At 52.1% G+C, this 26,048-nt stretch overlaps 1 protein-coding gene and 1 non-coding gene across 4 annotated transcripts in view; one reads left to right on the forward strand and one right to left on the reverse strand.

Moving 5' to 3' along the window:
• SDK2 (sidekick cell adhesion molecule 2) overlaps positions 1-26,048 on the forward strand; it is a 246,430-nt gene that overhangs the window by 136,477 nt on the left and 83,905 nt on the right. For all 3 annotated transcript variants that reach the window (XM_032456926.1, XM_032456928.1, XM_032456929.1), the window contains exons 3-5: positions 8,380-8,486; positions 16,139-16,286; positions 22,444-22,577. In XM_032456926.1, the coding sequence (XP_032312817.1) occupies positions 8,380-8,486; positions 16,139-16,286; positions 22,444-22,577 (389 nt within the window). The remainder of the gene's footprint in view (positions 1-8,379; positions 8,487-16,138; positions 16,287-22,443; positions 22,578-26,048) is intronic.
• Positions 3,973-4,044, reverse strand: TRNAT-AGU. The gene has a single exon. It is a non-coding gene; the product is annotated as a tRNA-Thr (tRNA).

The following is a 26,048-nucleotide window of genomic DNA, read 5'->3' on the forward strand; positions in this document are numbered from 1 at the left end:
GAGCGCTCACCCCTCCCTCTCTCTCCTCTGTCTCCCTCTCTCTGTCTCTCTTTGTCCCTCCTCGTGTCTCTGTGTCCCCCCCGTCCCTTTCTCTCTTTCACCCCTGCCCCACCCCGCCATGATTTCAGGATCCTCAGTGATGCTGTGGGAGGGAAGGCTCCACGCGCCGGCGACCAGTCACACAGAACAGTTTAGCTCCGTTCCTGACCCCTCGCATACCTGACCGCCTTCCATAAGCAAAAGTCCCGCTAAAGAGTTTTCCAGAGCAGCCAAGCCTCCTCCCCCAGGGTCTCCACTGTTACTAGGCCGTTACTCTTAGCAACAGCATCCTCTTTAACAAGCCCCAGACCAAATTCACAGGCCATGCTCAGAAACACCTCTATTCCTCCATCACCCCTGGTCCCTCCGTGTGTAAGGGGGAGTGTGGACGGTCAAAACAACCCTTCTTCAGAGCAAACCCCAGGAATGAGAGACCCCAAACCATCCGGTACGTGTCCAGTTGAGACTTGTCTGCTCTGTGCTGGACTGTCCCAGCGTGCTAGGTACTATTAGCTGTGTGACCTGGGGCAAGTTACTTAATCACTCTGGGCCCCAGTTTTCTCCTCTGTGAATGAGCACGGGCCTCCTACAGTATGGTGAGCTTAGCTGACTTGGTGTATTTAGAGCCCTCAGAACAGGGACATTTCTTATCCTAAGAATAATTAGGTTAATTATGTAATGGTTCATTATTATTATTTTTTATTACCTGGTACTTTTCCCTTTAAATCACCCTGGACCGAGTCGTGCCTTCTTCCCTGAAGAATCTTTGCCAAAGCAAACCCATATTACAGGATCCATTTCTGGGCTGCCAGCACCTCAGGGCCTATTCTTGGAGCACCGGCTGTCCCCTGCTGCAGGCAGGGACGCGTGTGTGCCCGCAGGTTTCTGAGGACACGCACACATGGGCACATACACACCCTGGAGCTGCTGCCTCGCTATTGCCTGAAAGCCTTTGGGAAGAGGGAAGGAAGCCCAGGGTCCCCGATCTCTGCTGCCCAGGCACAGCCGTCCTCGGGGACACCTGCTGATGGCGCTCGTAGTGACCCCCCCAGTGGATGTGGTGGCCCAGCCGCCTTCCCTCCCTGAGCACAGTTCACTGCAGAGGCAGAGGCCTGGCAGGAGGGTGGTGGGGAGCCAGGGGAGGGGGCATAGCTGGGGGACCTCTGTTACCCCCAACCTCAGAGCTGCTCCTCCTCCCCCCACCCCCATATGGGGAGAAAAGCCCTAGGACCAGCCAAGGGGCCGGTGTTTCAGAAATCTGTGTCCCTGAGGGACACCTCGACCCTAGGTGTCCCTTGGGTGGGACAGTGCCTGTCTATAAGTGGCCATCCCTCTCTCCTGAGTGCATCCAGACAGTGAAGCCCTGAGGCTGTGGCCTCAGCCCGAGGGGGAGGGTCGGGGGGCCTGTAACTAAGCGGAGTGGACTGGCTGTGCCTCAGAGGGGCATGGCCAAGGACGCGTGTTCACCTGGGCATGGTACCTGCTTGCATGTGTGTGTTTGCATGAGTGAATGAGCATGTGTTCATGTGGATTGGTGCGTGCACACGTGTGTGCATGAGTGTGCAGATGTGGTTTGCGCGAGTGTCTGTGTACATGGGTGCACACACGGATGTGCCTTGCATGAGTATATAGGCGTGTGTGCACATGTGCATGTAAGTACACGTGGGGGTGTGTACATGAGTACATTTGTGTGATGAGGACGCACATGTATGTGTGAGTGTGGGTGTGGGTTGCACAGGTCTGTGTCTGTACACATGTACACGTGTGCATGGATGTGAGTGCCTGGGGTGTGTGTAGGAGTGTGTACATGGGCGGGAGCATGTGCACATATGTGTGTGCACAAAGGTAGTGTGCACGGGTATGCGTGTGTTTGTGTGTGCGTGCATGTGCATGTGCACACACACCCATCCTCCATGGGAACATCACACACGCATCTCCGGCGTCTGATTTATGAACGAGGACAATACAAGGAGAGCGTGCCTATTATTTCTGGTGTCCGCATCAGCTCCTGACAGCTTTGTGGAATTGAAATATCTTATTTAATGCGAGTAAGAATCATTTTAAATATCAACTGTGACACTCAAGGACTCGAACCAAAAAGGGCATCGTGTGTTTCCCCGTGTGCTGGAGAAGACGGCACATTTTTTTTGGCAGTGATTTCTCCCTTGCCCGTCTTGTGTTTCTAAAAATCCAATTATCTGTCCTGGTTCTTCCCCGTGTTGTCGCCGTGTGTCCTCCACTCCGAGCCCAGCCCTTCATCTCTGAAGATGGAACTGAGCCGCCAGGGTCCCGCAGGTTAAACCAGGGCACTTTGTGATGGGGCAGAGCAGACAGTGTGGGTTCTTGTGTGTCTTCCTTTCTTCCCTCCCTGGCCCCAAGCCCGGCCCCAAGGCCCTCTCTCCAGCACCTTCTCCCTTTGACCATCTAACTGGGAGAAAGCCAAACTACCCCCATCCTGGAGATTGCCTGCTGCTCTGCAGTGTCAAAAGTCTGAGGACGCTCTAAGTGCAGTGATGGGAGGGTCGCCAACAACCTGTCACTTGCACAAATCGGGGGCAGAACTGCGCAGACAGTGTCTCCTGCTTAAAGAGGGAGCCATTATGCATTTGCATTTGCTTAAGAAATTCGGAAAAGTTATACAAGAAACTGAGTGGTCTCCTCTGTGTGTGCTGGGAGCTGGGAATGATCAGGCAGCTGGCAGACAGGGGTGGGAGAGACGTGTCCTTGTGTACCTTTTATTCTTTGAATTTTGAATCCTGGGAATATATTTCCTATAATAAATCAATAAATAAGTGGTCCTTTGAAGGGGGCCTAGAGTCGGCTGAATCTGGGTATTTCCAGCTGCTGGAGCCACGTCCCTGCAGCTGTTCCTCATCAGATGGAGAATGAGATGGCAGGTCCGCTAGGAGGAGAGTGCAAACAGGTGACTGGGAGGGAGGGAGGTCAGCCTGGTGGAGGGAGGTTCACTGGAGCCAAGAAGCTACCATTCCCTTGCTGTCCCCAGTGTCCTGAAGGAGGGTCGACAAGAGGATACAGTCTATTGGAAGCTGAGGGACCAAGGCAAGGCCCCCTTACCAGTTAGAAGGATGAGATGAGCCAGGGGAGTGGCAGATCCTTTGTTGGTGGCTGGGACAGTTGGGGTTCCACTGGGGAGCCAAAGTATCTGCCAGCACAGGGATCTGTGCTCCCCTGATATTTGGTAAGGAGCCCTTATAAGGTCCTCACTTGGGTGGGGTCCTGCCACAGCCTCCACATCCTCCTCTCTGAACCTCCCCGCCAGTGACTCAGACATTTACTCCCTCATGTGACAAGCATTTGTGCCAGGAATGTAAGCCCAGGGCTTACCTCAAAGACGACCATTATTAAAGCAACCTAAGTGTCCACTGACAGATGAATGAATAAGGAAGATGTGGTGTGTATATACAAAGGAATACTACTCAGCCATCAAAAAGAATGGAATTTTGCCATTCACAACAACATGGATGGATTTGGAGGGCCCATGCTAAGTGAAATAAGTCAGACAGAGAAAGACAAATATGGTATGATATCATTTATATGTGGACTTTAAAAAATACAACAAATTAGTGAATAGAACAAAAAAGAAGCAGTCTCACAGATGTGAGAACAAACGAGTGGTTACCAGAGGGGAGAGGGAAGCAGGGTACAATATAGGCAGAGGGGAATAAGAGGTACAAACTATTAGGCATAAAATAAGCTACAAGGATGTATTGTACAACACAGGGAATGTAGCCAATATTTTATAATAACTATAAATGGAGTATAAAGATTCTTTAAAAATTGTCAATCACCATATTTTACACCTGTAACTTATGTAATATTGTACAGCAACTATACTTCAATTAAAAACACAAAGATGGCCATTTTTCTTTATTTTAGGGGGTGGGGTAATTAGGTTTGTTTATTTTTTTTTAATGGAGGTACTGGGAATTGAACCCAGTACCTTGTGCATACTAGGCACACACTCTACCACTGAGCCATACCCACCTCTTAATTTTTTTTTTAACTGAAGTGGATTTGACTTACAATGTTGTAAAGACAGCCATTATTGTCCCCATTTTACAGATGGGAAAACCGAGGCCTGCAAGTTTCCATAACTTGCCCAGGCCACACTCCTAAGAAAGTGCAGAAGCAGAAGTCAAGCTTAATTTTCCCTAATCAGGAGCCCCCGCGCTCTCTCCAACAGTAGGCTCTCTCTTGGGTCTGGCTGCCCAGGGCAGTACCATCCATCCTCTGCCCCTGGCGGGGACCTGGACAGGAAGGAGCTCATCCAGTTCCCTGCAAGGCTGGCAGTTACAGGTGGGTGGGGCAGATGGAGCTGGAGGCTCCCGAGGACCCAAGGGGGAACACTAGGGGATAATGAGCTGTGCCTGTGATTAGCTGGGATACTTACAGTGCTGACAGAGCCGCGCTGGATTTGCAGGGATGCTGGCCAACTTCCTCTGGGGGCAGAGAGGCGAGAGCCACAATTTGGGTGGAGTGAAGCGGGTTTCCCTGGTAGAAAAGGAAGTGGGCAGAAGGATTACTTTAAATAAGGTTGCCTACCAGCCAGAAATAGGTCTACCAGAACAGCGGGGGGAGAGAGGGGCTGCACTCATACTCTGCCCAGCCAAGGAGTGCCCACCCTCACCACAGTGGGGACCAAGGGGAGGCCCAGAGCCAGCCCTCCTCCACTGGCCTCTGGGGACAGGCAGACCTACAGCCCAGCTACCCTTCCTCAAGGCCCCCAGGTGGGGTCCTAGGCTTCCTGGCTGAAGCAAATGTAGAGCTTTCTGCAAAAATCTACTTTTATTAAAGTTTAAATTTCACCACACATTCCTGACATCAGCAGACAAACACAGATCCAGTGAGTCCCTGGGGTCTTTTTTTATAATACATACTGAAATTATATGCTCAAAGTGCATTTTTTAAATTTTATTTTAAAAATAAAAGCAATATATGCATACGATAAAGAACATTCTGATGGCATAGAAAGACATAAAATCGAAAAGTAGAAGTTTCCCTCCCTCTGCATCCCGAGTACTTCTCCCAAAAGAGAAATAACATGTTCCAGAGTATCCATCCTGAAAAAATTTTATGTATGTGCCAGAGCGTATATGCGATTACGTGTGTGCAAATATATACAAATATATATACTATTGCAGTTTACTTGCGTGGTATCTTACCATTTACAGTATTCTTTTGCCTTTTTTTTTTTTTCACTCACAAACTCAGATTATTTTTATTGGGCCACTTGCATGATCCTAAACATTGGATGAAGGGTTTGGTAGCCTGTGTCAGCAAATACCAAGTGACAGGGACACATTATCACTCTTGTCCCTAATGCTTAGCTGTGATATTGTTTAGCTTCTTACTCTCTCGTGTTTTCATTTCCATAAACATCCCCCTCCCCAGCTTCCACTTCTTTTCCATGCTGTGTGCGTCTTGGGACCGTTCTGTCTCATCCCGTACAGGTGATCCTCGTTCATTCTGTGGCTGCAGCCTCATTAATCGATTCCATTCCATTTTTGATGGATGTTTAGGCTGCTCCTAGTCTTTGTTTATTTGTCTCTGCCATTACAAGCAATGCCACAGTGAGCATCCTTGTACCTGTTTTTGCCACGTGTTTGCAGGTACATCCAAAAGGCCCACTCCCTGGAGTGCAGCCTCTGTGTCAAAAACCTTGCATATTCTTATCTTGGTAGATTTTGCCCCAAAGGCTGGACCGATTTACGCTTCCACCAGCCGATAGACGGGAGGTCAGCCCCTCCTCCCCCTCACTCTGGCCATGGGTGTAATCAGACAAGAACATCTTTGGTGATCTGATACGTGAATATTGTCTTCTTTTGATTGGACTTCCATTGTGACAGAGGCTGACCATCTTTTTGTGAGTCTGTTTGGCCATTTCTGTTCCTCTTCCTCTCCCTGGTGCTTTCTTTAATAATATCTGATTCCATTTTCAACAATAGAGCACTTCTCTAGCCAATCTCTCTTTCCATCTTCCCTCTCGGGTCACCCCATCCCTTTTGAGACCCAAACAGCTTCCCCAAAGCTGTCCCCACTCCCAAGGGGTGATGGGGCAGAGGCAGGAGAGAGCCTGTGATGGGCTTGAGGGCGGGGGTACAGGGAAAATGGGAAATTTGCCAGCACTTGGGTGCCTGCTATCTCCCCATCATCACGCGGTGCATAGCGGCGAGGGACAGATAAGAGCTGCAGCCGGTGGCAGAGATAAGAGACTCGGACTGCCAGAAGGTTCTGGATAATGCTGCAGAGCCAGAGCAAGCTTGGCACACCCCACCTGTGAGTCTGGGGCTCCTGTAGCCCCAGGATGGAAGGCGGGGCCCTTTGGGGGCGTGATGTCAGTGTTGAACTGGTTAGCAGCTGGGTTTGGAGACAGAAAGGCTCTGTGAGACCCTGGCCCTGCCTCTTACTGCCTGTGAGACCACAGGGCAGTGATCTGATATTTCTGAACCCCAATTTCCTCACCTCTAAAATGAAGGTGTGCTTAAAAGTATCCCCTCCATAGAATTAGCAGGGACATTAGGTAAAAACGACTCTCAAATTCAGACCCATGACCATTTGCACCTGTCCCCCTACAATGAGATAAGTGAAGTTAGTGTAGTAGGCTCAGCATAAAATTTACGTTTAAAATTCATTAAAATTGCTTTTCTACTGAGATTGCATTTCTTTCTGAGATCTCAGAAAAGCGTTTCTTTTTAAAATAAAATACTGATCATTTCTATTTATTTGTCTCTCCCTGCCTGGTCTTTAATATTCTCTTTGTTTTTTGTTTTTGTTTTTTGTTGCCTGATGGTTTGCCTGTTTGCTTTGTTGGTTGGTTGGTTTGAATGATCTCACTTGGCAAGGTAAAAGGTTGACAATCTTACGTATGGCCCCATTTAAAAAAAATTTTTTTTATTGAAGTGCAGTCAGTTACTACGTGTCCATTTCTGGTGCACAGCACAATGTCCCAGTGTTTTAAGTGTTACCGATCCATGATATCTGATAGTCTGGGAACTGCTGTGTGAAATGAAGAAATGAATGAGAAGTACTTAACACAGCACCTGAAGCATTGAGGGTGCTCCGAAAGCGGTAGTTTCATAGATTCATCATTATGAGGTGATGATGATGGTGTTGATGATGATGGTGGTGGTGGTGATGATGGTGGTGGTGATGATGATGGTGGTGGTGGTGATGATGATGATGGTGGTGGTGATGATGATGGTGGTGGTGGTGATGGTGGTGGTGGTGATGATGATGACGGTGGTAGTGGTGATGATGATGATGATGATGATGATGGTGAAGATAGGCACTGGCTAGAACTCATGTAAAACTTGACAACTCCTAGGAATAAGGTAGCTCTGTCCCAGACTTGGCATAGCCTGGGAGCAGGTGGCAATGGGCTTGTTCACGAAGTCAGTTGAGCAAACCCTAGGACACCCAAAGCTGGGGAGCTATCCTAGGCAAAAACCCTTTGATTCTCTGAGGTTGCTACTAGGCCGTTCACAGCCCAGGGATAGGAAGGGTGATCATGGGGTGGGTACCAGGGGAACTAGCCCCCTCCATACAAGAGAGTACCCTCACCTGCCATGTCCAGCTGCCAGAAGCTCCTCTCCCTGACCTAGCCTAGCCTCCTCCTTGCCTCTCAGACAGGTGAGCGCCCCACACACCTGCTCTGCAGCTGCCTTTCCCCCAGCGCCAGACCCTGCAGCTCTTTGGGCCGGTGATGTGCTCCCAGAGCCAGCTCTCAAGGGGCCTCCTCGGGTTTCTGCATCCTGGCCCAGGGCCCACACATTCAGAAGGCCAACCGGGCCTGCTTGGATGGCTCTTTGCCCTCCACAGTGCAGCAGGGGCGCTTTCTGTAGCTTTAAGGAGGGACTGACGCAAAGCAATTGGGGAAACATGTAAATTCCCCTGCCTCTGTCATCTCCATCCATTTAAATTAGTATCTACAACGCAGTTCTGGCTGGCTAAAATAAATGTCCCCACCTTTCTCAGTCACGTGAGTCACAGGCAGGGGAGGACAGTAGCCTCCAACAGACCCAGCACAGCCCTGGGAGGCCTGATCACAGCCAGGGTCAAGGACTCAGGCATAACACCTTCCATCTTTGGGGAAGTGCAGGCTCCTTCCTGGGCCTCTGAGCAAAAGCCTTTGGGGAGGACCTCCTTATTGATAAGGACCTTTCTGTGACCCCATGGTATTGCCAGAGAGTCCTAGAGCTCCCTGGTACCCTTCATCACGGAAGAGGGTGATGTGGTGACCTCTGCCCTCTGACCTCAGTTTGACCTGGGCATCCCTGCAGCTGCCTGACTTGCTCACTGGCTGTCTCATCTGCCTCCTAGGTACATGATCACCAGCCTGGACCGCACCCACGCCGGCTTCTACCGCTGCATTGTGCGAAATCGGATGGGTGCCCTGCTGCAGCGGCAGACCGAGGTCCAAGTGGCCTGTGAGTACAAGAGGGGACTCGGGCAGGGTGGGCTGGGGAGCAGGAGCGGCTCCACAGAGCCCTCACCCACTAGCCAGGTGCTGGGTAGAGCCACACCCCAGCTGCAGCCTCCCATGTTCATGGGTGCTCATGGTGGGCCTCCCCGCCATCCTCGTCCTCATCCTGTAGTCGATAGAGCTGAGGCCCAGGAAGGTGGCGGGAGCTCTCCAGGCCACACCACTGACAGTGAGCACACATTTGCTGGCTCTGAGCTCAGCTCTTTTTAGATGGGACCAGCTGCTTCCTTTTTTTAAAAGGAGGCCCTGTCACCTGCTTCCTGGGCTGCTTCTGGCTGAGGTTGGCCTCAAACTTGGGGGACCTTCATAATGGCAGACTTCCTGGGGTCTCCTGTGACCTTAACTTTTCCATCCCCCAGCTTGCTCAGCCCTGGAGCAATAACAGCATGGGGGTCCCCACCATCTCAGGGGGCATTGGGAGATGCCTCATGGTGGGTAGCGTAACTCTAAGAGGGAGAGGGGGGGGAGAGGGGACTCCTGAAAGGGCCAGGCAGGCAGAGAGTAAAGGGCTTCCCGGAGCCTTTGGGGTAACAACCTTCCCCCATTGTCACCAATCCCCAAAACAGCATCAATCAACACCCTTCCCCTGTGACTCAGTACTCCCTTCCCAGACCGCCCTCCCCCCGCCCCTTCTGAAATAGCTTCTGTGTGAGCCTCATCATGGGCTCTTTCGCTCTGGGATTTTTAGAGGGCAGGGTCCCAGATTGCACGGTGGGCCTTGGGAGTGTGGAAAGCCTTAACGGGCACTGAAATTAAAAAATAAAATAAAAGGACACCCTCTCATCCAGGGCCCACGGGGGCTTGACTTTGATTTAGCACAAAAGAGAGAGCTTGCTGCTTGGAGAGAAGTAGGGAAGAGAAATCTAGACGAAAACCTCAAGTGAGGCAGAGTGTTTATAATAATTATAGAAAACAACCATAATCAGAAGTGGAGGGCCGATGGTCCCATAAATCAGCACTAAAGGCTCAGCTGACTCCGAGAAGTGGAAAAGCCTGGAATTAAAATGATGGATCGGGGCCGCTTTCAGCCGGCTGGAGGACTCCCACGGAGCTCCGTTTAGCCAGCGCCCAGCGTCCAGTGGTCCAGGGACGGTCCCAGGTCAACCTCCAGAGAGACTGAGCATGTCTGTACGTGTATGTGTGCTCCAGGGTGGGTGTGGGTTCATGCACGTGTGTGTGCACATGTGTGGGTCCGGATGGGTCTGCCTCTGTTCACCGATGTGCACGTGGCAGCATGTCTGTGTGTGTGTGTGTGTACGTGCCTGTGTGTACAGTTGGAATTGCCATTCGGGACACCAGTCAGTCCGAGCTCTGTGGGTTGAGTGTCTGTTCCAAGCCCTTGGCTCCTAGGAGACAATACAGAAACTCTCTGGAGTTGAAAGCCCCTGAGATGAGATGACAGTCCCCCTTGGGCTGGCTCTGCTGATCAGAAAGAGAAAGGAAGCTAAACCAGTGTCTGTGCGGCCAAAGTGCATCTTTCCTTGGCAGTGATAGGGGTCCAGGATCCAGGGCTCAGCCCCCGGACTGCTCCCCAACCACATGCATACTCCTTCTCAAATGAGGATGCTCCATCGAAACCAGCCCAGCATGTGCACGGGTCCCATCCCCAGACCCACAGGTATCTTCCTGTCCCCAAGTTCAAGTCCCACCCACCCAAGCTGTGTGACTTTGGGCAGGTGACTTAACTTCTCTGTGCCTTCGTGTATAAAAAGGAATGTTAATATTAGTACCTACATGACCAGGCTGTAACGAGGCATAATCAATCAGTGCACGGAAACCATCCTATACAGCGCACAGCTGGGGAAATGCTCTGGATGGCCAAGTACTTTCTTGTCTCCACCAGGCCAAGCAGGGAAGGCGTCCTGGAGTAAACACTCACAACCTTTCTCATTCTGTCTACCTGTGGAGGTACATTCCTACCGCCCCCTCTGCTCTCCAGGGCTAAGGGTAGAGTGAGGCAACAGGGATGCAAAAATTAAGGAAGTGCTCCCTCTCAGGTACTCACTGTGCTCTTGGAGGACCCTAACAGTGGGTGCCTCCTTAAATCGTTTACCTCCCTCGCCTATCCCAGGCCTGGGCTCCCCCAGGTTTGTGCTCTACAGACCTCCTGAGTCTGTATCTTTCTCTCCGTCTGTTTCTCTTACACAGTCTCGCGGGCGCACAGCAATCTGAGGATGAGTGGATATTGCTTCTTCTCCAAACCCCCCATCTCCCCTCTTTTGTGGTTTCCGCTTCCCAGGATGGGAGGGTTTTGTCCTGGGGATTCAAGCTGCCAGTTCCCCCAGTGACTGCCGCCCTTTGGGGCCCTTTCCGGGGATCAGATCAGGCCAGGCAGACCCCACCCCTGGCTCCCATCCCACTTGCCAAAAAGGGGGTGTGGGTTGGGTTCTAATGAGAAATTAATAAGGGAGCTGTGCTAACAACGAATGATAATGGCAAAGTCATTACAAAAAGATTCTTTACATGTTTTTAATTACAGCAATTAAGGGGAAGTCAATAAAACATCCACCCCCTCTCCCCAGCACCCTTCCCGGCCCCACCCCGAGTCGCTATAAATTTCTGGCATGTGCCAAATGGGCTGAATGGCTGAGAGGTGGGAGAGCCTTCTGGAGTCAGCAGTCAGATCCTGTGGGCGCCTCTGAGTCCTCCTCACCTGAGCGACCACCCCGAGCCCTATCCCAGCCCTCACGAGGTTGGCAGATGGCTCAGACTTGGAGCCCCCCAGCCCCACCAACAAGCCCACGCACACCCCGCAGGGCCAAGGGACCCTGCCCCACGGGGGAGCCTGGCCTGCCAGGCAACTTGACAGCACTCGTACAAAATGAGAGTTGAGGGTAATAAGCCTGTTGTCACATGGGCTGGGGGTGATGCCCCCAAAATGCCACCCGTGGGCCTGTTTTTCTTTTCTTTTTCTTTAGGGGGGTAGGTAATTAGGTTTGTTTGGTTCTTTGGAGGAGGTACTGGGGATTGAACCGAGGACCTCGTGCCTGCTAAGCATGTGCTCTACCACTTGAGCTACACCCTCTCCCCCGGGCCCATATTTCTTAATTCGCAACCTGAATGTGGAGAATTGAGTTGAATGACTTGAACAGAGGATGGAGATGTGGAAGAGATTTGGCCAAGGAGGCAGGGCCTTTGGGACAGATGGTGGTGTTCAAAGACACAGTCAGAGTTTGGGTGTTACTCAGAATGCAGTGGAAGTCATAGATGGTTGAGGGGCAGAGGCATAATTGGAGGGAGAAGCACCATTTTCATAAGAAACAAACAAAACCATCCCATGAGGCACCGTCCCCTGCCCACCAGATTGGCAGAAACCAAAGAGGCTAGCGAGACCAAGTGTTCAGAGAAACTCCCACCACTGCTGGTGGGCGTGTGAACTGGCACATTGGTGCACATTTGGAAAACAGCTTGGCGTTATCTCATAAGATTGACGTGTGCACAGCCTACACCCCGGCAGTTCCACCCTTAGGCACAACCTCTAGGGAAAGTCTCTCAGCCGTGTGTGCAGGGGAGGCACATGAGACTGTTCTTAGCAGGACAGCAAAGCACTGGTAGCAAACCCAGCCTGCAGCAGCACTGTGCTATCTTGATACCCCGACATCCAAGCAGCCATGAAAACGACTAAACCAAGCGCAAAGACAGAGATGGAGTGCCCACCCCCCCAAAAATGTTGCACACAGACACAAAAAAGCACATCACAGTAGATGACATGCAAAATAATCACAGGTACAAAGGGCTTAGAAACAGACTGAATTAACCATCAGTTGTTTAAGGAAGCATCTGCACGTGAAACTTGAAAGAAAGAAAAAAAACGATGACAGGGTTGACACCACACTCAAGACGGTAGCCGCCCCTTGGGGGGAGGGGACGCCGTGGGGGAGGGGGTGAGGTTGTTAGGGTTCTGCTCCTTCGTCTGGGTGGTGGGGACATGAGCGTTCATTCTGTTCTTCTTCTTTAACCTACCCGTGTAATTATATTCGCTCTTTTTTATGCATGACATATTTCATGATAAAAACATGTTTTAAAAATGAATGAAAGTCATAAATATATTTTCAAGTGGAATGCATCCTTTGCAAGACCTTTCAAGAGATAACAAACACATCAGGAATCACTTTTAGGCCACATGCAGCCGTGCCCCAGGCCCCCACGTCTGTGCTCTCGCAGGAATTTGTGGGGGATGTTGGATCCGCGCTGCGGGGCATAACGTGGTTTATCAACAAGCATGCACTTTGGAGAGGAAGTGTGGGAAGCAAACCCTTATCTCTTTCTAACTCAGTGGCAGTGAGTTTTCCGAGGAGATCCTGGGTCCCCAGCCCTGTCAGCGTGTGACCGTCCTTTCCTCCAGCCTTTGTCCCACACAGGCTGGCTGAGTGGACTCCCTCCGCAGCCCCCCCGGCGACTGCTGCACCGTCCATGCACGCCTGTGCCCTGGGTCCCATGAGCAGAGGCGGGGCGCTCCCCAAGCAGACCTAGGAAGCCTATTTGGCAAAGTGGAGTGGAGAGAATTGGGAGGGTTCTGGGGGCCTAAGAGGCACAGTGAGAGGAGATTGTGGAACGGAAAGGCAGATGAGAGCGTCAACTGGAAAACTTGGACTAAAGTCAGCTGTACCCTTCCTTCATCTGTCCCTCCCACCATACATACATATATATATACAGCCATCCATCCCTGCATCCCTCATTTCCTCCATCCATCCATCCCTCCCTCTCTCCATCCATCCATCCCTCCATTCCTCATTTCCTCCATCCATGCATCCCTCCATCTCTCCATCCATCCATCCCTGCTCTCATCCAATTATCCATCTATCCATCCACCCATCTATTTATTCATCCATCCAAACATCCATCCATCCAACCTACTGACCCTGCCCTATTGGCATTTTAAAATTTCCTCTTACTAGCCCTTCTCTTCTACCTCCTAGCCCTCACACACTCCTTTCCCCCAGACTGTCACCCTCTGCCCCAACCACACACACACACGCAGCTAACACCTACCCTTTACTTATGTCTCTGCTTTAAAAAGCCTCACCCCACCTCCCAGGCTAAAGTAGGTTCCCTTAATGCTGCCTCTCGTAGAAAAACCCTGTTCCTCCTTCTTCACGGTTGCCATAGTTTGTCCCTGAATGTTTGTGGATTGGTTTGCTTGTGCCTGTCCCCTAACCAGGACCACAGAGGTCCTACCACTGCCTGACCCACAGTAGGGACTCAACAAAGAGTCACTGCATGACGGTATTGGATGAGTTTAGGGGCCAGGTGTCTTACAGGGATTTGCTCATGAATATAATTGAAGATAACTGAGCCTCGAAGCCTTCAATGGAGTAGCAAGAGTTAAAGAATGCGCGTGAAGAGTTTAATGCAGGGGATAAGTTGTAGAGGAGGCGAGGAGGCAATGCGGAGGGAGGGCCGGGTTGGAACGTGGGCCTGCCTGGCCCTGACTGCTCCCGTTGGATAAGCCACTCTGTCTCCATGAGCTTTCATTTCCTCACTGACAAAATGGAGCTAATCAAACCCGAGAGGGGAGACAGAAACACTATTACCATGAAATTGCTTTAAATTGTTGAAATATATCTTCAGAATGCTGTGAAAAGTTTTTTTAAATAGATAAAATTGTAAGAACGGAAATCAATGTGATTTATTGATGCAACTTTTTTATAGGCAGAGCCAGGTAATAGAAATTAATCAACAACTAAAAACTGTGTATTTATGGAAGCTGAGGTTTTGTCTTGTTATGCAGATTAAATGAGACGATGTGTGTGAAGTCCACCTAGACAGAAACCTGACGTAGGCTCAGTCCTCAAACAAGCCTTTGCTCTTGGACCATTGGGGTGGCACAGGGTGATCTTTGTTGAAGAGGCTGATGTTTAAACTAAACTGTGAAAAATGGATAGGATTCCAATATTTTAATACTACAAGTATTAGGCCTAGTTTTCAGCACTTTAGTATACTCTTCCTGTTCCTATGGCTACAAAACAAATTATCCGCAAACGTAACAGTGTGCCACCATCATTTACCGTACTCACATTTTGTGAGTCTGGACAGAGCACGGTAGGAACGGGTCACCTCTGCTCTATGATGACTGAGGTCTCAGTGGGAGACTCAGAGGCCGAGGGCTGGATTTATCTGAGGTCTCACTTGTTCGTTCCCACGTCCAGTGTTGATGCTGGCTGCCATCTGGGACCTCAGTCCCTCTCCCCATGAGCTATTCCTATGTCTGTGTGGGCAAGATTGAGCTTCCTTACAAGATGGCAGCTGGAGTCCAAGCAGGAGTGTCTGGAGAGACAGAGCCAGGCCTTTTGATGGCCTAGCCTTGGAAGTCACATAGCATCACTTCCAGCATATCCTACTGACGGAGTCACAAATCCCCCAGACTCAAGAGGTGGGGACATAGGCCCCACCTCTCAGTGGGAGCAGTGTCAATCACGCTGCAAGAGGAGCATCTGGAATGGGAGATAAGATATCTTTCCATCTTTGGGAAGATACAGCCCGACTGCGCGCATGCATTATCTCACACAACGCTGACTGTAACCTATGAGGAGGCTGCTCTTCTTAACTCCACTTTACGGATGAGGAAATGAGAGCTTAGCGAGGCCAACATTTTGCCCTTTCTTGTCCTGAAGCCCCCACCACGTCATGCACCCCTCCTGTCACTATGGAATGCTTACCCCCTGCTTCTCCTCTCGGCCCTCTCTTTGTACGGGGGGTGGGGGGATGGGTCCTGCCTGGAATGTCACCAGAGCAAGCCATGATTCACCAGGGTACCACGGCTCAACAGCATCCCTGGAGGAGCCAGCCCATGGAGTGTCTCCAGAAATGGAGTCTGCTGTCAGCATCCTTGTTCTCACTCGGCAGGCAGTGACGGCAACGCTAGTGGCTTTGGGGTCGCTGAGACACGAGTTCGAATCCTTCTTCTGTTACTTACTAGGCATGACCTTGGGCAAAATGTTGTCCTTCTGGGAAAGACCCCTCCCCCATGCCCTCTGCCGCAGCTCTGCTCTGAAGGACCCGATAATAGTATCTGATGCAGGTTTCCCGAGTTTTTCAGATGCTAAAACCACCACCAAATGGAAGGAATTAACTACTTGATGATCATGAGCACGTAGCCCCCAGGCTTTCTGGTGCCTAAGATTGATCACCGTCCTAAGATTGATCACCATCAACCCATCAGAACTGTATGCGGCTGATCACAGACCCTGGGGCGCCCCTCCCTCTCCTAGCCTTTAAAAATGCTTTGCTGAAACCCTTCAAGGACTTTGGGGGGTTTTGGTGGCATGAGCCACCCATTCTCCCTTCTTGGCTCTGCAGCAAACCTTTCTCAGCTCCAGACTCCAACATTTCAGCCTCACTGTGCTGTGCGTCTTTGTAACTTTGTAACTTTGTGCGTCTCAGTAACTGATATAAATTCCAAAGCAGGGATTGTCATAGTGATGGATGGGGTGATGGGACCACAGGGGTAGTCTGAGCATGGTGTCCCCTTTCCCCATGGTCATCCTGTCTGCCCCACAATTTCCTTCTGCCGCCACCATTCCCAACCCAGGAACCAGGCAGTCTTGGCAGCTGACCTCCAGCCCTGACCCCTGCGTGTGCTCTTCCCTCTCGCAGACATGGGGAGCTTTGAGGAGGGTGAGAAGCACCAGAGTGTCTCCCACGGAGAAGCCGCTGTCATCCGTGCTCCCCGCATCGCCAGCTTCCCCCGGCCGCAGGTGACCTGGTTTCGGGACGGCCGCAAGATCCCGCCCAGCAGCCGCATGTGAGCACCTTGCTCTTGGGGGACGGGATGGGAGGGGCGGTGGGGGGAGTCTGGCCCTGGGAGAGTGTGGAGTGTGGAGCCACATGGAGCCCCCCCAGAGTGCTGAGGCAGAAGGGCCCTTTCCGCAGAAGCCTCTCTCAGCTCTTCTGGGATGCAGCAGACTGGGGACAGCCCAGGTGATGGAAGTTTGGTTCATGAGGGCCTTTCTGGAAATGTTCATGTGGAGTCTTGGAACCCGGACAGCTCAGTGGCCTTCCTGGGGAATCCCAGGGCGGTGGCTCCGCTCTCAGCTGGAGAACAATCCTGCCTCTCAGAGCACTTAAAAACTCCAAACAGGCACAGACAGAGGCTCTGTTTCCGTGGTGACAGACCCAGGGTTCAGGTCAGCCATGCCAGGGCACGTGGGGCGGGGGGGGGGGGGGTGCTGGCATCTCCCCGGCAGGGTGGGTGGCCCGGGGTGTTCCTGCCGGCCGAGGGTAGCCGGGTGTCCGCTGGTGTGCCCGGGGCCATGTGTCTTTTGGCTGCAGAGAAGAGGTGAGGCCAGGGGAGGCCCGGCAGGAATAGGAACACAGGCCCTTTCAGCGCTAACAAGGACCCCTCTGTGTGGCCCGGGCAGGGGTTGTGGCAGCCGGGCTTGTGGGCAGAGGGATGGGACCAACACCTCCACAGAGAGCGGGCGGAGGGGTGGCGTAAAACCCGGGAGGCAGCCGGCCCTCCTGACCCCCGGGGAGAGCCAGCCCGGCTTTCCTCTTCAGGAATCCCATCTCCCCTGCTCCCAGAGGCGAAGAGACCACCCTGGTCCTGGTCTGCTCATTCCGTGGGTCCACTGTGGGTGCAGCCCGTCCTGGTCTCTGTGGGAAGCAGGAGTCAGAATGGACAGTTCTTGCCTCTGGGGAACATGAGGTCCAGGGAGGGAATCCATCGTAATCACTGGTAATCTCCTAGCAACCACAAGGGCTCTTGTTTCCTGAGGGCCTGCTGAGTCCTCAGGCCTGGGCTAGGCACACCCCCACACCGCCCTCCCCTCAGGGACAGACAGGGGGCCTCCTGGGGAGAGGCCCCCTGTCTCGTTCCCTTTTCAACCCCCAGAGTGCACACTCAAGTATTTGTGGAATGAAAACTATTTATGGAATGAATGAAATAATTGTTGAATGAATGACCCTCACAAGCACCTTATCGGGTAGCTAATTCGATCCCCACTTTACAGATGGGAAAAGTTGAACTACTTGGCCACATCTCACACAGCTGGTTCCAAAGTTGCTGACCCCAGAGTCAGGCCCTTCATTCTGTCTGAGGCGGAAATGATGTGAGAACAGGATAAAAGGGATGAAGTTGATTGCACTTGGAGAGAATTGGGGCTGGAACAGTGATTCTCAACCTGGGTACCTGCTGAAATCCTTTGGGACAATTTAAAATAGATCTTCGGATTCTACCCCTCACACATTCTGGTTTCATCAAGATGGGGTGTCCCAGGTGTTGGGATCTTTAAAAGCTCCCCAGTGATTCTAACATGCAGCCTCAATTGAGAACCACTGTTCTAAAATGTATCTGTTACCTACAGACACAACAGTGCTACATAACAAATGGCCCCAGTGACCTGCTACAATAAGCATTTGTCATGTGAGCCTGCAGATGGGTGAGCTGAGCCTGGCTCTCTCCCTTGGCTCGGGCTGGTTAATGAGAATGACCAGTTGAGTCAACTGCCCCACGTGTCTCAGCCTCCAGCCAGTGAGCCCTGACATCTGGTAATTGCAGGGGAACAAGAGAGGAAGCAAACAGATTTTTCAAGCCACTGCCAACATCTTGTTGGTCAAAGCAAGTCCCTTGGTAGAACTTAGCCTCAAGAAGCAGGGAAATTAACTCTGCTCTTGAGTGAGTGGACTACAGAGTCACCTGGCAGGTGACAGTTGGAGGACGATCCCCAGGTTCACAGGTGGGTTCATGCTGTGTGGGTCGAAGTAGGCTCCCTGAGGCCTAATTAAGTTTCAGTAAAGCCAGCTGAGCACGGTTAACCATTAACATAGACACTGAGGTTGAACTGCAGGAGGGGGACCACTCAGCCACACAGGTGCTGAGACAGGTAGGTGAGTCCCCCCCTTCCTAACTCCCTTTTCTGAGGTTATCTCACATGTCTTAGGTGTGTCAAGGATGGTATCCTGCAAGCCAGTCAGTGGGGAGTGACTGCTGGGAATACTGTGTTAAGAAGGATTCTGAGGCCTCACTCAGACTCAGCGGGAGGAGCAGCATGGTGGATTAGCAGCGCGTGCTGTGGCTGGGGGAGCGGCTCTGGGTGTTCGTCTACTGCGTTTGCTGTGGTGGATGAAACCCCTTCTCTAACCTCACTTTCCTAACAGCTTCCCACCTCCTCCTGTCATTCCTGGCCTCTGCCCTCAGCCCCCTTTTCATTCCCAACAGCCTCTGGCACCAGGACAGAACCATCTCGGCGAGCACACACACATACACCTTCATGGTCACATCACCCTCTCCAGCTCTCCTTCCAACGCACGGTAAAACACGGGGGATTTTATCTCGGCAAAATCAGATATGGATCTGATGAATAAGCAGTCAGCCAGAGGGGCGCAGGGGCGCAGGGGCGCGGGAGGCCGGAGCTGGCTGCAGAGGACCGCGCTCGCTCCTGGCGGAAGCCGAGATTAGTAACCCTCGCCCGTTCCTTGATACTCATTGTTGAACAGGAGACAGGATTCCTAACAGAGGCACATGCTGGGGGCTTTGGGTGGGTTCGCAGATGACTTATTTTGTTCTTAATTAAATGATCAATTGGGCCCCCATGGAGTGGAGAAAAAAGGCTGACTTCATTGGAGTGGTGGACGGAAGGTGGGCTGGGGGCTGGGCCGGTCAGAGAAGCGGGAAAGACCTAGGAGACTGAACCCAGAGGAGTGTGGCTGGAAACTATAACCCAGCCCCTGCCTGAGAGTGGAGCCCTGATGTCCGCGCCCTGCCAGAAGCTTCCTTCAGTGTGGGTGCCTCCGGGGTGCAGCAGGCCAGAAGCCCTCCCGAGTGCCACAAACAGACAGCTGTGTGCACTCTATCAAGGGGATGGTCATCCCACAGAAGGCTACTAGCCCAGGGACCTTCCTACTGCGGAGGAGGGAGGAAGGGCAGGTCCAAAGGCCATTAACCCTTCCGCAGGTGTCCACCTCCTGGTCCACTCCATGTTCGGAACTCAAACCCAGGTCCTGGAAGTCCCGGACCAGAGTGCTTTCCTCTAGTGCCAGTCAAGGCCATGCTCGCTACGTAACGGACAGGCTGCCAAATTCCAGGGACTTAGTGCCAGAGAAGTTTATTTCTTGCCAATTTAAAATCCCTCCACGGGCAAGGAATGGGGGACACCCTCCACCACACTAGGCTTCCAGTGGCCTTGCTGGTCCCAGCCCAGAAGTGGTACCCCCCACTCCATAGCCCACTCACTCAGCCTGGATGCAGGGCCGGATGGCAAGGGTGGCCCCTGGCTTCCCAGCAGCTTCGTTTCTCTGTGGAAGTGAAGCCTGCACCAGAGGTGGACAGTGAGCATCTCTGCCACCTGGGCATGCCATCCCCCCTGGACAGGTTGCCAACAACGGCACAGTCCACACTGTGAACCCAGCACATCTTCATTGTGCAGGCTGTCCAGTGCACTGTGGGACAGTTAGCAGGATCCCTGACCTCTCCCCACTAGTCGCTAGTCACAGCCCCACAGCTGGGATAACCAGAACTCGTCCAGACTTTGCCAGATGTCCCCTGGAAGGTGAAGCCACTTCTTTTTTTTTTAAACTTGTTTCTTTAATTTTTAAAATTTTGAAGTATAATCAATGTACATTGTGTTAATTTCTGGTGTACAGCATAGTGATTCATTTATACATATATTTTCTTTTCATTCTTTTTCATTATAGGCCATTATAAGGTATTGAATATAGTTCCCTGGGCTATACAGTAGGACCTTGTTTATTTTATATATAGTAGTTGGGATCTGCAAATCCTGAACTCCCTCTTCCCGTGGTAACCATAAGTATGTTTTCTATGTCTGTGAGTCTGTCTCTGTTTTGTAAGTAAGTTCCTTTGTGTCCTTTTTTTTCCCCTGATTCCACATATAAGTGATAGCATGTGATATTTATCCTTCTGGCTGGCTTCACTTAGTACAACGATCTCCAGGTCCATCCACGTTGCTGCAAATGTCATTATTTTATTCTTTTTTATGGCTGAGTAGTAGTCCATTGTATATATATATCACTTCTTTATCCAGTCATCTGTCAATGGACATTTAGGTTGCTTCCATGTCTTGGTTATGGTAAATAGAAGCCACTTCTGATTGAGAACCAGTGACTTAGAAGGATAAATCAGAATATAGACAAAATAGGCAAAGGAGAGAAAGGGGTGGGGAGAGCCTTCCTGGTCAAAGAGAGAAGAAATCAGAGGTGGGAGTCCTCCGCTCTGGAGGCAGAAAGTAAGGATTCAGGACAGGCGAGTGAACTGGAGGGTGGGTTCAGCCAAGTCCGGTGCGCGCACCTGCCAAAGACTTCATTCAATCTGCTCCTACAGCACCAGCGCAGTGGCTGGGGCAGCTGGAACCCAAGGGGTCCCTGTGCACTGCAGCTCATTAGATTAGCCCTGACCTTGGCCCGGATGCCAGGAGAAGGCTGAGTGAGAGGGAGGGGACAGCCTCAGGAGACATGAGGACTAACAGGAGTCAGAATCCCTCGGCCTCAGGGCTGGGTGGGATCTTCCCATGCATCTGCTTACACCTCTTACACAGATGAGGAGACTGAGGCCCAGCAAGGATGAAGCTGCGTACCCCCTAGAGGTGAGGCCAGAGCTCCAGTATGGAGCTGCCCCCTGCCCTGGCCACAGCCCAGCCTCCCTTTCCCCAGCCCTCGCCCACCACCACAAGCTACACCAAAGGACCAGGAGGCCAGTCCCTGCAGGAGATTCCCACGTGGAGAGATGGGCACACCTCTGTCCCATTGTATCGCTTTTAAGATATTTAAGCCTGGCTCTGTCCCAGCTCCTATCACATCATTAGCTGGAGGTTAAAGAGCTCTCCGGGGGGAAAAGAAAGACATCATTAAGGTTCCCAAGAATTGGGGCAGGAGAGCTTCGTCTTCCTACTTCCTGGGGCTCAGCAGACAGTGTGAGATTCAGCATTCGAACCCGCAAAACCAGAAGAAGGGGGCGCCCCGGCACAGCCTGGCTGAGAGGGACTGGGCTGGAGAGGCATCAGTGGGGAATGTTTATTTGAGAGCCTGTTTAAAGCTCTGTAACATTCATCTAATGGGAAAATTTGAAAAGAATTCAACTGGATTGGTCCTTGTTAAACTGTCATTAAAGATGTTTAACAGCTGTCTCGGGCACATCCCATTAAAATCCGGAGATAGACTTGACAAACTAATGGTTTTGTTTGTCATCAGGAGAATGGGTGAAAGGAGGTGCCGGCAGAGCTGGCGGGGCCAGTGCTCTGGCATCCACATCACATGGGGTCCCTGGCTTCCTGCAGTGGGAGCCAGACTGGGAGCCAACAGCCCATGTCTACACCCCGCTGCCTGGCGGCCTTTTCCCCTCTCACCCAGCCAGATGGTCCCACTCACTGATGAGCTTTGGACAGAAGGAACTGATACCCTAAGAGGAGACTGGGGGTAGATGTGAAGCCCAGAAGTCTGTTACAGGCAACCTGGGGCCTTTGACCTAAGCAGATTCAGGATTAGGTTAAGGCACTGATTTTGGACTGGTCCTGCTGATTCCTAAGTAGATCATCCATCCATCCATCCATTCATTCATTCATTCATTCATTCATTCCAGTGAATGAGTTTCTTTAGTTCTGGACACTCAAGGTGCAGAGATGACCCAACACAGCCATCAGTGCTGTGATGCCGGGAAAGGGTAGAATTCCGAAGGAGCTCTGGCCCCTAGCCCAGGCCTGGGGTGGGGGCAGGGAGGAGTCACCAGGATGTTCTCAGAGCCCTGGGCATGTGCTGTATTGGGGTCTGATCCCCAGCACTGACAGCGTGTTTGGGATTCTCTGCAAACCACACGTGGCTGGAGTTCAGGCAGGCAGTGAGTGGTTCTGGGAGGGGGACTGGAGGAGGGCTTCTGGCTCCCTTCTCCCATCCTCGGATCCTCAGAAGCCCCTCAGCCCTGTCAGAGGAATCCTTTTCCTCTCTTCCAGAGCCATCACCCTGGAGAACACCCTTGTCATCCTGTCCACGGTGGCTCCCGATGCAGGCCGCTACTACGTGCAGGCTGTTAATGACAAGAACGGGGATAACAAGACCAGCCAGCCCATCACTCTCGCCGTGGAGAGTAAGTAAGCGGCGGGGCCTGGGACCGATGTCGGAACACGCCATTAAATCTTGGGAATGGGGCTCCTGGGGGTCATTGGGAAGATGGAATGGCAGTGGAAGGGGGATGCTGGGGGAGGCTGGGGGAGGGCAGGGAGGAGCAGGAGGAGGAGGCGACCCAGCTGGAATGCAGGAGAAAGTGTGTGCGCAGAGGATTACAACCACCCCTGGGGCCCAGGTGTTGCCGGGGAGAGCCCACCAGGAGATGGAAGCTCGTTTTTAAAGACATACAGTAACTGCTTCTACCCAACCAGCACATGAAAAGCACCACTTTGACTTGGAACCAAGCCATCCTCCCTGATGGGAGCTCAGGCTCTCTGCCCAGGCTCTTCCACCTAAAATTTCCCCTCTGCCCATCCCCAAAGTCTGCCCAGCACCCTGGAAGAGAGAGGCAAAGCCCTCCCCAGTGGCAGAGCACAGAGGGTAGCAAATTAAAAGAGTGACTCCTTGAGTTTCCTTTGTCCAGCCAGGACTGAAGGCAGGTTTCTGATCAGTGATGGAAATGCTGGGGTCAGGGTGGTTCTCCCCGGCCAGACCAGCCCCCTCCAGCCACGCTCCACCCCTGGGATAGAGAGGTGGGCAGGGGGAATCACAGAGCCCTGGGACCAGAGGCCAGAGCTTCCCGCAGCAGCCGAGCAACCATGCAGGCTGGGGGAGCCAGATGTTCACGTCTCTCCACATCTGTACAGCTGCTGCTCCCAAAGCCAGTCTCATTCATCATCCATGGTCTGGCTGGGACGCACCCGCCAGTTGCAAGATGAGGGTGCCGGCCAGCCTGGGACCTTCCCGTGTCCTTCCTCTGATTACAGCCTCTGTCATCCAGGGCCCAGAAAACCCAGAACATTCCCCAACCCTGACCACGCCGTTCCTGGGCCTTCTGAGCAGCAGCAGAACCCCTCCCCATTCCCACAGTGACTTCCTGTCCCCACACCAGGGTCCCATCTGCCTAGAGGCCTCTCTCTAGGTGCAGGGGGCAGAGTTTCATTTGGGAAACTGACCCATCAAAGTCACAAGTGTGACCTCTGTTATTGACCTGGGCCAGGGTCTCAGTCTAGTCCCAGCAGCCTGCCCCCAGCCCCTGACCTGGGGCTGCTGTTTCTATGGGAAAAGGAATTTAACCATCAGAGGGGGATATTTTTCCACACGTATTTTCCAGCAATCAGAACCCCCCGGAGTCTAATGCAATCGAGTCATTTGGTGAGAGGCCTGCTCACCGTCCAAGTCAAGGCCAGGCACCTTCCTGGGTGACTCAGTTGGCCCTGAGACAGGAGGCTGGAGCCTCCTACCGTGCTCCTCCCTCGGCCTGCAGCCTCCTCCTGGCCGACTGTGGGAGTCTTCACTGTCTGCTTCATCTCAACCCCCCAAGCCCCCGGCTGGTCCCAGGGAGGCGGGCAGGGTCCCTCTGGCCCCCATGTCCTGCCCAAGCCTCCCTCAGTTGTCTGTTTCTCCCATCCCATCACCCCTAACCTCCTGCTCTCACGTGGTGACCTGTACCGACTGAGAGCAGAATCAGCTGATTTTCAGCTAATTTCTCCTCCCACGAGTGACTGCACTTCAAATTCCTGTTCCTGTCGCTGACACAAATCCCCCAGCTGCCTCCCTGCCTGTGTGCCAGCCAGTCTGCTCGGAGCTGTTGCCACTTCGCCCACCCCAGCTCCGTCTCCCCTCATCCGTCTCGCCCAAGCCTCACCTCTCCCTCTGCTCCCCCTGTCACCCCTTCATCCTTCCTCTGCTCTCAGCAGCTCAGCTTCTTAGCAGCCCTCAGGGGACGCCCATGCTCTTCAGAAACAGAGAAGAAGAGAGCAAAGGCCAGTGTCCCCCAGAGTTGCCCCCTACCCAGGTGTCACCCAGGTGACCTCAGAAACTGTCCCAGCTCTTGAGAAGTTCATACCTGTGGTGGTGGTCCCACAACCAGGGATCAGAGGTGCACCGTCCAATAGAATTATAATGTGAACCACGTAAGTAATTTAAAATTTGCCAACAGCCTCACTTTTTAAGACGGAAGAAGAAATCAGCGAAATTAATTTTATTATATTTCGTTTAACCCAACATATCCAAAATGTTACCAGTTTAACATACAATCCATATAGAAAATATTGAGATACTTTTACACTGGGTTCTTTTTTTTTTTAATATTAAGTCTTCAAAATCCTGGTATATTTTACACTTAAACCACGTCTCAATTTGGATGCTGGATTTTCATCTGAAATATATGATCTGTATTTAGATTTCAAAAAATATACAGCTGGAAAGGTAGAGTGCTCTGCCCAAGTGGTCCCACACATCCTTACAAGTGTTCGAATAACTGGTTTGGGGAGCTGCTTTTAATTAAATGTAAATTAGGTGAAGTTTAATCCCATTAAATCAAAGGGACACCAGTCACACTGCAAGAGCTCGTAGCCACCTGCGCTTCTCGAGCCCCCCAGGTTGGATGGGGCAGGTCAGCCCTGGGCTCGTGGGTGGCCGGAAGCCTGCCCCGCCACCCAGTCACGTGGTCTCTGAGCCACGGTTTCCTCATCTGTAAGGTGGTGCCTGTGGCAAAGCGTGGCTGGGGTGATTCAGTGAGGTGACTTGGGGAGAATGGATCACATTTGCCTGTTACCAGAATCGCTCTGGGTGGGGGAGGGTGTAGCTCAAGTGGTAGAGCATATGCTTAGCATGCATGAGGCCCTGGGTTCAATCCCCAATAAAAATAGATAATAAACAAACCTAATTACCTCCCCCCACCAAAAAAAAAAAAAAAAAAAAAAAGAATCGTCCTGGGGCAGCAGGACCCAACTTTGCCCCTGTGGGGAGGTCCCTAGTCTTCCTCTCGCCCCAGGCCCCGTCCACGTCACGAGCTCACATGTAAGATGCCCGTCCTCCTTGCTCTGGTTTGTATGTGATGTTCCTGCTAGACTTTGGGGACCCAATTCATCCCACGGCCCAGATCATGGGTCGAACGACACAGGCATCCTGCATCCCGTGCCTGAGCAGGGCCAGGCTGTCCCCCTCACCCTCGCCAGAGACCAGGGGTCCGCACAATCTTCCCCAGCAGAGAGCACCTGTCAGTAAGGTGTGCCTGCTGAGGGTGGGTCTGTGACACCCCAGTCCCCCCCAAGCTGCTCTCTCTGCCTTCACATCACACCGAGAGCCTGCTTCCATCGCCCCTGTGCGCTAAGCTCCGTGGTTACAGTGGTCCCTGGATGCAGGCCGTCCTTACTATCCACAAGTTACAGGTGAGGGAGCAGAGGCCAAAGAGGTGAAGCAGTTTGCTTCCTACTGACATTCGCTAATGATGCACAAGCTGGAGAATGGGACCAGGTTTCCCTGGCTGCAAAACTCACCCCTATTAATGTCTCGGGAGGAAACAAACCTTCCTTTCGGCTGCCATCCACTGAGAGGCACCCTGTTGTCTGCTTGCTTCAACTCTCCAGAAACCATCCAAACATAC

Source organism: Camelus ferus, chromosome 16 (assembly GCF_009834535.1).
Source record: "Camelus ferus isolate YT-003-E chromosome 16, BCGSAC_Cfer_1.0, whole genome shotgun sequence".
NCBI classification, from domain to species: Eukaryota; Metazoa; Chordata; class Mammalia; order Artiodactyla; family Camelidae; genus Camelus; species Camelus ferus.